This window comes from Heterocephalus glaber, unplaced genomic scaffold, assembly GCF_053883595.1.
Source record: "Heterocephalus glaber isolate CG9 unplaced genomic scaffold, H.glaber_assembly_v1.0 deba00000936, whole genome shotgun sequence".
NCBI lineage: Eukaryota > Metazoa > Chordata > Mammalia > Rodentia > Bathyergidae > Heterocephalus > Heterocephalus glaber.
Genome location: NW_028258172.1, coordinates 338681 through 351217, shown reverse-complemented (window position 1 = coordinate 351217; position 12537 = coordinate 338681). Strand labels below are relative to the sequence as shown.

General features: G+C 38.2%; 1 protein-coding gene across 16 annotated transcripts in view; it reads left to right on the top strand.

Annotated features, from left to right (window-relative positions):
• The window catches only part of Alas2 (5'-aminolevulinate synthase 2), a 260751-nt gene that overhangs the window by 232388 nt on the left and 15826 nt on the right, over window positions 1-12537 (top strand). For 6 of the 16 annotated variants that reach the window (XM_021251245.2, XM_004873550.4, XM_013068792.3 and 3 more), the window contains exons 3-4: window positions 11277-11471; window positions 12122-12250. In XM_021251245.2, the coding sequence (XP_021106904.1) occupies window positions 11291-11471; window positions 12122-12250 (310 nt within the window). In that variant the 5' untranslated portion in view covers window positions 11277-11290. The other 10 variants (XR_015450111.1, XR_015450110.1, XM_087208123.1 and 7 more) reach the window with 5 other exon arrangements.

Genomic DNA, 12537 nt, shown 5'->3' with positions numbered 1-12537 from the left:
GGTTACTGTGCCATCTTAAAATACAGCCCTTGACTATAGAGGATAATTTCAAAGCACACCCACACATGCACGCACACACACACAGAGACACCCTACAAAGAACTCAGAAACAGGTTCCCAGGAACCTGAGGGAATGAGCATCCTCTCAGGGACAGGAACACTTACATGCAGACTAAAGACAGAAGCCAAAGTCTGGAACACCTAGGTAGTGTCCTAGGAAACCCTGAGACTTGTGTTAAGCTATAGACAGCAAACCAGTATAACTACTGTTTGTGAACAAGAAACAGAAACAAATACTTTGTTTCTTTTTATATATTCCTTCAATAAACATTTGTTGAATGCCTACTATGAAGTGACCTATGTTAGATTGCTAGATAGACATATAAAAACGTCAAATAATGTAACAGTCCTATTCTTAAAGAGCTCAAATTCTTATAGTAGATAAAGTAATATAAATGGAAACAAAGAAGCACAAGGGAAAAAAAAACTTCTGTCAGAGGGGAACAAGTTGAGGAAGATTTCTGGGATAGATTATATTTGAATTGAATTTTTAAAAGACAAGTAAAAATTAATAAACTAATCCAAAACAGCAATAATAGAAAGGCAGATTGGAGAAGGTAACTCAAAACAAAGACAAAAATGTAAAAAAAAAAAACAAAAAGATCCAGGCATGGTCATTCATATCAGTTACTTGGGAGACAGAGGCAGAAGGCTCATAAGTTTGAGGCTAGCTTGGGCAAAACAGTGAGACTCTGTCTCAAAATAAAATTTCAAAAAGGACTGGAAATGTAGCTTATTGGTAGAGTGCTTTCCTGGCATGTGTGAGGGCCTGAATTCAATCCCAATTGCCACATTCACAAGAAAAAAAAGAGCAGAACAAAACCAAGTATAGGTGGACTAAAGGAAGCTACAAGAAAATGTCACAACAGGTAAGACACAAGGCATAACCAGAAGACAGTTCACAAAGTCCTGCAAAGCTGCAAGAACACTGTTATGTTTTCTAGTAACAATAGGAAGGCACTGACGGGTTCTAAACAGCAGAGTGACATGGAATAGAAATATTTTGCTAACAGCCATTGTGGATGATGCAGATGATGATGCTGAACTGCAACAATGGCCTTGGGGATAAAGAAAGGTAATTTTTAAAAGAGATAGACTTGAAACTAAATGAACAGAACATTTGCTGACTGCTTCCCTTTTTTCAGGTATTATGATAAGTTTTGCATACATTCACTCTTTTATACATCACAAAACATTGTCAAGTAGATATTAAATATTATCAGTATCTTCATCTTATATAAGAAAACTGAAATTCATAAAAGTTAAATAACCTACCAAACTCTGCACAATTAATTAAAGGCAGAAACCAGGAAATCTGGTTCATAACCACTATTCAGTCTGACAGTAACACTTAAAAGAACCAAGTACCCAAGTTGAGATTTCATATTCCAAGAAATAACTTAGCAGGACATTCCAGATTCTTCTTTCTCCATTAACATTTAGAAAAGTCACTATTCCTGAAACACAGTAAATACTTCTCAAACTCTTATTTATTGATATTGCATCCTCTGCCTGGATTGCCTAGAGTGGCTCTTTTTCTCTCCTCTACCTGGTAAACTCATGTTTTATAACTTCTTTGAAATATCATCTGTTCTCTGCAGTGTTTCCTGAAACATACTAAATTTATTTTTTCTTTTTGTTCATATTACTCCCTCTGATTGTTCAATAGAAGATTGAGAAATAAAACTCATCTATATTAGTTAGGGTTCTCTAGAGGAACAGAATCAATTCTAAATATATGTGTAATTATGCAATGGGACATATTTAGTAAGCTAAGAGGATCACAGATGGGAGAGTAAACAATGATCATCTGTGGGATCAGAGACAGAAAAATCCACAAAGGCCATCTGTACACTGAAGGGCCAGAGGATCCAGTAGCTATTCCATCCAAGAAGATGGAAGCCTCAGAACAAAAGGAAGTAGGATGTACCACCAGTCCAAGATTGAAAATGTGGAAGGTCACTGTAGATTTGCCAGTGCAGTCTGCATTGCAAGGCTGAAGGAACTAGAGACTGATGTCCAAAAGTGATGATGAGGAAGGGAACTCTTCAAAAATAAGGACACTTCCTCCTTCTTTCCCTTTTTATTCCATCCAGGCCAAAGCCTATTGGTTGGTGCACCCACATCTGGATTGGGTCTTCTCTTAGTTTGCTGGCTACGCATCAGTCATCCACAGACACACCCAAAACTGCTTCACTAATCCTCTAGGCCTTTCTTAATCGATCCAAGTTGATATATCATGATTAACAGTCCAATGTCCTTCTTTATGTAAAGATAAAAAATATGTTTATTACCTGTATTGTGACATATCCCAGGACATTTCTGAATTCTCATTATAGGAAGATATTTCTATTAATCATATAGATTCACCATAAAAGAAAAAATATAGGCCTGACATTGAAAATCTCAGCTTCAATACTATGAAATAAAACTTACAACACTCTCAGAGAGAAATGACTGAATTTTAGAATTTTATACCTAACCAAAAATCATAAGCAAATGCTCTGTATTACTCCATGCCATTTTTACAATGACAACTATTAAAATTGATATGAGATAAGTAAAAAGCCCATGTAAACAAATAACTATGTAAATCACTGGAAAATTTATCAAAGAATGATCCAACTACCACCACAAAATAGGATTTGGACCAAATACTTATGATTGGTTCTACCAAATCTTATACAAACAGGTGTGTTATTTAAATTAGACTAAAAATTACAGACTAATTTTACAACACAAAGAAACTATAGTGCTTCTGGTATAAGCTGTCAGGAATTATGAGGATATAGACTATTCTGAGGTTCACTCCTGAATCTGGGTAGAGAGAATAGCTAACACAGGAGAAAGATGATGATAATGAGAACAACCTTTTAGAGAATAAATTAATAAACTCTGTGTGTATCGTTTTCATCTTTCACTTGTCACAGATGATTGAGCCTATCATTAACTGGTACAGCTTTTTTGAAAAACATTTGATAATATGTATAATTTTTTTTTAATTCCCAGCACTCTGGGAGGCTGAGACAGATGCCCATCCAGGGTAATTTAGTGACTGACTCAGCAAGATCCCATTTCAGTATAAAAAAAATTTAAATGACTGAGGCTATAGTGAGAAACCCCTGGGTTTAATCCCCAATACTGCAAAAAGAAAGCTTTAAAAAGTTCACATCGTGCCGGAGGATTTAGCTCAGTGGCTCCAGCATCTGCCTCACAAGCACAAGGTCCAGAGTTCAATCCCTAGTACCAAAAAACAAAAAAAGTTCATATCTTTTAATCAAACAGTTCCATTTCTAAAAATCAGTCCTCATATTTGTGCATTTCTAGTGATTGGATAATTCTATAAATATACTAATAACTGAATTGTATACTTAAGATGGATAAATTTTATGATTTATAAATTATACTTCAATGAGCTTTTAGAAAAATTAATGCTAAGAAAATAATCTAAGGTAAAAACAAAGCTCTAAGCACCATGTTCTTCATTGCAGCGCAACTGCAAGATGAAAAGTTGAAACAATGCAGGCATCATCTGAATATCTACTTTTTTCCAGGTTGATATTGGAGATACAACAATAACTCAGACTTAGACTCTGACCCCAGGGGAATCCCTAGGCAGGTAGGAAGTTACCTAAGACATAGAACTAATTAGTGCAGGGATAGAAGGAACCATGGAGAACAGTGAAACTTACTCCCCTCTCCAGAGAGCACTGCTTCTCATGGAGAAAAAAAGCACATGACCATCATCCAAAGAGAGAGACATTTTTGTGTAAAGCATAGGTGATGTCAGACTCAACCACAATCAACTACTCTCACACACTCACCTGAACCAGGAATAGTACAGTGAGGCTCAACTTAACTATCTTTCCCAATGACTTGGGAAGCTCCAGCCACTTTTATGCACTAGGGCACTTCACATTCTTCTCTAGGTCAGCTTACAGGTCTGCCAATCTCGGTGGGTTTTATCATCCCACATCCTTTCCTGGATATGGGTGGAAGGATAAGAGAAACTGCAAATTAATGTAGCAAGCATTTATGACAGACTCTCTTGCCAATGGTTCCAGATCCACATTTCAAGTTCTTGATAGATCTAATAAAGGAGAAAGATATAAAACAAGACACAGATCATACCGTGTGATAAATTCTGAGAAAACAGATACAGGAGGCCAGAAGAGAGAACCAGAGCTAATGTGGGAGCTAGGGAGATCTCCGATTATATCTGACCTCAATATCTACTGTGTCAAATGGGTAGCCAGCTAAAAAGTTGGAGGTTGAGGTCATTACAGCTCTTTTGGCATACCTCCCAGGAGAATTGGAGACAATCTACACTATGATATGTCTACACTTTTAAATTCCATTCAGCTGTATCTCAAGCACTTACTACAGTATCTGACTCACTATAAGCATGTAATAAATATTTGTTGAACTAATGAGTGAATCCAGATGAAGCAACAAATATCACAGAGAAAGGGTTAATATCTATAGAATTCAAAGTTTTTCTACAACTCAAAAAATGAAAACTATGAACAATAATAATAACTGCATCTAATTCTCACAACAATCCTGTGGAGTGGGTTCTATGATGGTCTCATTTAACAGATAAGGAATCTGGAACTTAGTGAACCACAGAGCTGCTAAGAAAATGTCAATGAATCTGATTCCAGAGTAAATACTTTTTTCCCATTACCTTTTCTGGCAACCCATTCCATAAATGAGCAAAATGTAGATCAGGTGATTCAGAAGGGAAATATACAAATGATGAATAAATATATGAAAATATATTCAATCTCATTAATAATAAAAGAAAAACCAATTGAAGCAAGATCAAGACACTGCTCTTAGTGACTAAGGATTAGCAAAGATTCTAAAGATTGATAATAATAATAATATTGGTAAGTTTGTGAGAAAACACACTCAAACTATGATATACCACTAGTAGGTATCTATAACATATGCACAGGGTAGTACCAGAATTTTAAAGATCTATATACATTTTGACCCAGGAATTCTATTTTTCTTTTCAAGTTGTCATCTTATAAAAATACTCTTGCATATGCCCAAAGATATTTACTACATTATTCATTATTTAAAATGAAGAATAGCCTAAATGTGAATCGATAAGGGAGTGTTTGAATAAATTACAGTACATTCAGATTCTATAATATTATAACTCCATTAAACAGCAAATTTATGTGGAAAGATCTTCAGGGTATATTGGCATGTAGCCAAATACAAATAATAGATAATATGTACACTATGATTTCATTTATGTGGACATAATATTAATGATTTCTTTCCCCTCTTTCTGTCTCTTGCCTCAACTCTATCTGTCAGTCTATTTCTATTTCTCTGTCTCTTCCTGACCTTCTATGTACTCAAGAAAGCTGTCTTAATATTTCATCTTGCAATTCTCCATTTCTCCCTCCCTTCAACTCCCCTCTGCTTGGCCAAGAGAACTGAATTCCAGAGATGAAATTGCCTTGTTATAGTTCTACTGCCCTAGGATTGGGAAGGGAAGAGGAAAATGAATGAGAAAAGAGGAAGAAAATAAAAAAGGACAAGGAGAAGGTAATAGGAAAAAGAAGACAGAGATTCTGAGAGGGAACAAAGAATGTAGGTTCTAGCATGAAACTGCCTAGGTTCATAGTTTGGCTGTGTACTTTCTGCTTGAATAATTATCAGTAAGTTGTTTCATCTCTCTGAGCCTTACTTTCTTAATAAAGTGTATCTACCCCTAAAGGTTCTCATGAGGCTAAATTAATCCATGTAAACCACTTAATAAGCATTCAATCACCATTAACTCTTACTTCTCTATGCTAAGCATTGTGGTGTTTTCTATACACTTATTGAATCATTACAAAATGATATTATTGATGTTATTGAATGATGTTATTGAATCGTTACAAAATTCTGAGATAAACTCTGTAGAAACTGTGCTCATAAGCATAATCATGTGTTCTGCATTGGACTTCAGAAACTTTCCCACTTGTGCTACAATCACTTTTTGTTGTTTTTGTTTTTTGTTTTTTGCTCCCCTTTTATGATGGAAGAAACTGAGGGCCAGAGGGTGGATTTTGCTCAGTGTGCCCTAGTCCTCTAAGAATGGTCCCAATGCTAAAGCTCACATGAGCTCATTATACTACCCTAGAGGGAGAAGTGAAAGAAAATAGAAAGAGAAGAGTCAGAGCTGGGGGAGGGGATAGGCCAGAAGGGACTACTGAGTTTTATCTCTAGAGCGTTATCTCTGAGATGCCTTTGGGGCCAATACAGGGCCAAGGCAGCCATAGGTGGAGTAGGTGGAGCTAAACCAATGGGTAGGGATAAATGCCAGGTCCTAATCCACAGCACCCATCCGTCTTTTGGTTCGTCCTCAGTGCAGGGCAACAGGTAAGAACTGCTCTCACTGGTCCTTCTACCTTGTCTGCCTGCTTACCTCAGATCCATGCATGCCTACTTTCTGGCTTAACTAGATATGACTTCCCCTTTGCCTGTTTCTTGGAAACTCTCTGTCATTTTATTTTTTCTCCATCCCCCATGTCTCTTCCTGTTTTTAACTTTCCGTTGTTTCTTTTCCTTTTATTTCCTCTCCTTTGTTAGTTTTCTGGATTACTCACTTCACTCTCCAACACTGTTGTTTTTTCATACTTTTCCTTCCACTGAATTTTCTCAGTATCTTTTTCTCTAAATTTCTCCCCCCTCTTTCTGTCTCTTGCTTCAACTCTCTCTTCATCTATTTCTATTTCTCTGTCTCTTCCTGTCCTTCTATGTTGTCTACAAGAAAGGTGTCTTAATATTTCTTCTTGCAATTCTCCATTTCTCCCTCCCTTCGACTCCCCTCCGCTTGGCCAAGAGAGCAGAATTCAATGGGTCAGAACCTAGGGGCCAGAGCTAGGGAGTGAAAACTGAGGGGATATGATGAGAATGGAAATGAAGAATTGGCTAAGGAGAAGTTTGGGGGAATTGAGAGGTAAATAACATAAATAAAGGTAGAAGAGAAATGTGTCACTATTCAGAAAGCAGATTTATATTCTCCTACTTCACTGTAAGTCCCTAGGCAAGACATTTATCCTCTGAAAAAAAGGGCTTGGCCAATAATTTCCACAACTTTTTCTAGTTTTGACTTTGTGATCTTCTAAATATTTCTGTTGCTAAGAATTTCTGATTCTCTGATTCCACATATATACAATTCTGTATGATTCATTAATACTGGGAAGAAGGTACTAGGAAGGGACCTGATAAGACCTGATGCTTCCAACTCCTGAAAAGAATTAGTCAGGTCCCCCCTGCCCAGACTGATTCTTGTGAAGAAAAGGAGGTAAGGAATGCTGTAATGAGTGGTTTCTGGTTTGTTACTGGGGTGGAGTTGTGATTGGTCCTTCTGACTTCTGGGACTGCCAGCTGGTTGCTGACTAGAAAGAAAATTTTAAAGATGTAGGGGAAAATATTTCAGTAACGATCTGTCACTTGACCTGAAACTCCATTTGTCTCTGATTGAAATCACTAAAAAAAGATCACTAGCAAGCATTTTGACACAGGGTTGCATAAATTGTTAAATGGTGGAATGAATGAATGTTCAATAGTACCTGAAATTCTACTTCAGCTAGAAATCTGTTCTTTTGGTACAGGCATTAGTCACAAAAAGCCAGTACCTTGGAAGGATGCCTATGTTCATTCAGCAAAGGACATGAATATTTGGAGTCAGGCTCTCTACTAAGAAAATATGTAATATTTTAATCATGGATCATAGTGGTTAAATTAGTGGTCTTGAGTCAGATTGCTTAATTGAAATCCTGCTTCTCACTTAGTAGGTCTGTGATTTGAACAAGTTACTTAATCTTTGGGGGCCTTAGATTCTTTATCATAGGCTTGTCATAAGCGTTAAATAAATTGATGCTTATGAAGCATTTACAACAGAGCTTGGAAAAGTAAAGGGCTCTGAATATTTGACTATCAGAGCCAAATTGGGTCTATGAAATTATCTAATCTAATGTCTAATGAAAATATGGGACCTAGAGGGGGGAAGTACAGAGCCTAACTTCAGCTGGTAAGTTGTAACAAAAATCAGGGCTCTAGCTTTCCAGACATAGCTTGATATATTCATGATGTGACTTTCCGTGGCTGTAGTTTCAATTTCCCTACATAGAAAAATATTTTTTCAGTATTTACTCATGGATAGATATATTTCCAAATACATTATATGAATTATCTTTCTGAATCTTCATAACATCCTTGTGAAGTAGATCATCCTTCTTAGCATCTATATTTTATAGATATAAGATCTAGAGCATCAAAACGACTCTCTTAAGGTCCCAGAGCTAGTGAGTGGTGGAGTCAAGATTCAAAAACAAGTAATATGTCTTTAGACCCTGTGCTCTTAATGGCCTAAATTACCTAAAATGTTCCCTAGATTCAAATTTATCCACTCCAATCTCATGTTAGGTAATAGTATGGAATGGATACAGTACCCAAGTTGCTTAGACTACAAAGTTATGGGTTGTAATTATGGCCAGGAAAAGTAAGTTCCAGGAAAGGAGTACCAGAACAGGAAAAATTGGGACTGGAACTTGAAAAAACTTGATAAGTTAATCTGTTTTCCCAGGACCCTGAGCACATCATGGCAGAAAACTCCTTAGAGATGACAAGTGTATTGATTTCCATTTTTATCCATGGAAGATAATCCTGCATCCACTATTATCCCAAGGCAGGATTGGACTTTGCTTCCAATATTAGAGACTTTCTTCTTACTATGTACTTCAGTGTTGTTATTATTGTTGGTGGTGTAGATATGAGGGGAAGGAGTTTGCAGGAATTTGGCCATTTGCCCTGTTTGCCTCTTCATGGGCCATCCATCTTTGCTCTACACCAACAGCCAGATGCTCAATAGCCAACCCCAGCCAGATGCTCAGATGTGATTCCAGGAAGGGGCTCTGCTTCTCTCCTACGCCCCGGGCAAGGTTTGGGGAGTGATCAGACCCCAGTGATGATAAGCTCTGGGAGCATTATCTGTGGTCTGCAGGCTCATCCCTGAGTGCCTTAGCCTTCATGGGTAGGCAAGGGAATGGAGACTCTTATCTCCAGATATGAGGAAGGTACTGGATCCAATTTATGACCTGCCATGTGAATAGGCATAACTATCTCACATTTGACAGCTGATGAAAGGCAAACCCTAAAAAAGGGGGAGTGACTTGCCCAAAAACATCCAATAAAGGAATTTGGGAGCTGGAATGTAATTAAGAAAAGCTAACATTTATTTTTTGAAAATCTACTGTGTGCCAGGCACTATCCTAAAGTTTTAACATGGGTTATTTCATTTAATTCTTTGAACAATTCTGCATTTCCTAATTTAAGGGCCCACATTCCCTGGGCCCACATACTAACACAGGCTGTTGTGACAGTCTGTCAGAATGAGGGAGGATACACTAAAATGGAATAAGGGGAACAGATTACTTTGTGAAGTTAGAGGAAGTTGTTTGCTCTTTGAAATTAGGAGGGAGGGAGGTGAAGGAGGTTGCCATATGAGGACAGGGCCATGAGCTCTTCCTGGTTACTTCTCCCTCAAAATAGGCTTTATACATTGAGGGTGCTGTTTGATTTTGCTCAATAGCTTTTTTGGCAGTACCAGAGCTGCCTTAGTCTTCTTATATTGCCCCATCTCTCTCCCACTGCACTGCTCCTTATCTTGTCTTACCTTTTGATTCTGGATTTCCCTTTTGCTTTTAATCTCTTTCTACCTCTTAACATCTCTAGCTGTCTTTCTCTTGGCATGTCTCAGTCTTCCCACCTCTCAATCCTCCTTTGCCCCCTTTTAGCCACTTCTCTGTCTCTATCTTTTAATTTTGTGGTTTTCTTTACTCACTTCTCTATGCTAGGCAGTTTTTCTCATCTCCTTCACTATGTCTCTGTTCCTCTTAACTTTTTTATTGCTTAACTTTTCCCAGTATCTCTCTTTTACCTTTTTGTCTGACTGACTCTCTGCCCCTGCTCTGGATTCTTCACCTCTCAGTTTTGTGAGTCTTTGTATTTTCCTCTAGGCTTTCAGAACCCTCCTCATGTTCCCTTCGGTCTCTCTATATGTCTACCTGTCTCTGCCTCAAGCCCTGCATATCCCCCCCTCTCATTTTACTTTTTTTCCTATCATCTGCTTTTCCCATCATTCTCTTGTACTGTTTTTCAGGAACAGTTTTTCTCTCCATGACTGTCCTCATCTCTATTGTGTCTTCTTTCCTTGTGGCTTTGATCTCTTTCTCTCCCACAATTTCTGTTCTTTTGACCTCACTACATCTTCATTGTCTCTTTACTTTCTCTTTTTATCTTTTCTTTTTGTCTGACTCTTCCCCTACTTCCCTTCTCTTTCCTCCATTTCAGATTCTGTTCGTTCATTAATTTATTCCCAAATTCAAAAAATGTTTATGGAATGCTATGTGTTATTTGGTTTCTCTTTTTCTGATTTTCTCTCTACCCCCACTCCAAGTCCTCTGTCTTAGCCTCTGCATCTTTCACAAAAGCATAGACTATGTACTGTGCCTTGTCTTCCAACCCTCTTGCATCTTATTTTCACCTCCTCCTTTGGGCTTATCTAAAAGTCCATAGAAAATCCAAAGATAGTGAAAGCTACAGACTGAAGTTACACAGTCTGTAGGCTTAAGGCCTGGCTTTTCTTCTTGTTCCCTGGATCTCTTCAAGTTAATAACTCTGGCCTCAAGCTTCTCTTTCTGTGGCAGAATCTGGTCAGGAAGCATTCTGGGTCAATCTTTAGGAGCTCTGGTTAATTGCACCTGTTTGCATTAAAAGGTTAAATCTTTACTCAGGTGAAGCCAATATTCTTAGAAAGATTCTCGGCCTTAAGTGTTGATCAAAAGGTTGGATGGTTGTTAACTCTCATTGTCCACACATAAAAATACTTCAGCGATCCTCAAAATCACAGAGCAGTTCAGGAGCAGAATCTGAGTTAGAATCCTGGTTTTCTGTCCTCCAATTAGAATTCCTTCCTTCACCCCTTTGCTTAGAGGCCAGTTTCCCATTTCTTCCTCTTTGATGTCCTATTGGTGCAGTTTAACTCTAGAAGTTCTTTTTCTGGAAGGACAATAAGGGCATATCTGAAGAAGGCAGTAAGCTTTGAGTGGGAAAGTAAAGCTAAAAGAGCCAACACAAGAATGATTCTTGGCTTTTGGCCAGGCCCTACTAATGGAATCTCATTTCTTTCACATGTTCTGCAGGAGTTCGGCTCAAAATGGTAGCAGCAGCCATGTTGCTACAGTGCTGCCCAGTGCTTGCCCGGACACCCACTGGCCTCCTGGGCAAAGTGATTAAGACGCATCGATTCCTGTTTGGTATTGGACGCTGTCCCATCCTAGCCACCCAAGGACCAACCCATTCTCAAATCCACCTTAAGGCAACTAAGGCTGGAGGGGGTAAGAAGAGGTTTCTGGCACAAGGGGATAATACATGGATCATAAAGACAAGGTTCCAAATCATATTGGCTATCATTTAATATTTAGAAGAGTTCATGTGAAAAATGTCAATACAGAATGAACTGATGTAAAAATATACCAAGGATATATCTTCTGCCAGACTTTCTAAAAATCCTATTCCCACGTTCTTCATACAGTATGTTCCAGTCATGCTGAAACTACTTAAAATATCCATATTCAAACCTATTGTCACAAGATTATGTGCCGTTACTCCTGAAATATTACTCTGTCCCACACAGAGTTCCAGAGTATCTGATATTTCTCATTCAACACTAAGCTTAGGGATCATCTCCTCTGCAAAACCTGCATAGACCTCTAACCTGTCCAATATCAATTCTGGGTCATAATCCAATAAATCTTCTAGATTTCCATAAGCCTTGTCTTTTCTATTAGCACTTCACAATGCATCTTCAGTGTGCCATTCCCATCAGTTTAAGAACTCCCTTGGAATAGAGACCAGACTTTTCTAGTTCTGTGTCACTATCATAGCCTGTGATAAGGCTTTGTGATACAGTAGGTTTCAATAGCCATTGCTGAACTGAATTTATGGGTAGGAATGTACCCTCAGTTACTCTTTAATCTTTTCATAGATTCTCCATCTTGGGCCAAGGGCCACTGTCCCTTCATGCTGTCAGAACTGCAGGATGGAAAGAGCAAGATTGTGCAGAAAGCAGCCCCAGAAGTCCAAGAGGATGTGAAAATTTTCAAGACAGGTTGGAGTTGAGTTCCACCTTATCCAACCGCTACCATATTGCTTGAAACCACTTCATCATAGCCCTGAGATAGGCTAATCCAAAGGCAGCTAATACATATCCCCTGATGGGAAGTCTAAATCTTTTCCACAGAAGCTATGGTAGGAATTAGCTTAGACTGTGCAATGAAGTACACCCAGCACAACACACATATACATGGGGTCTCCTAACTTTTAGCCATTAGTCTAATTAAGATAAGGCTTCTAGGGGCCAAAGATGTAGCTCAGCGATGCTACACCTGCCTGGCAAGCACA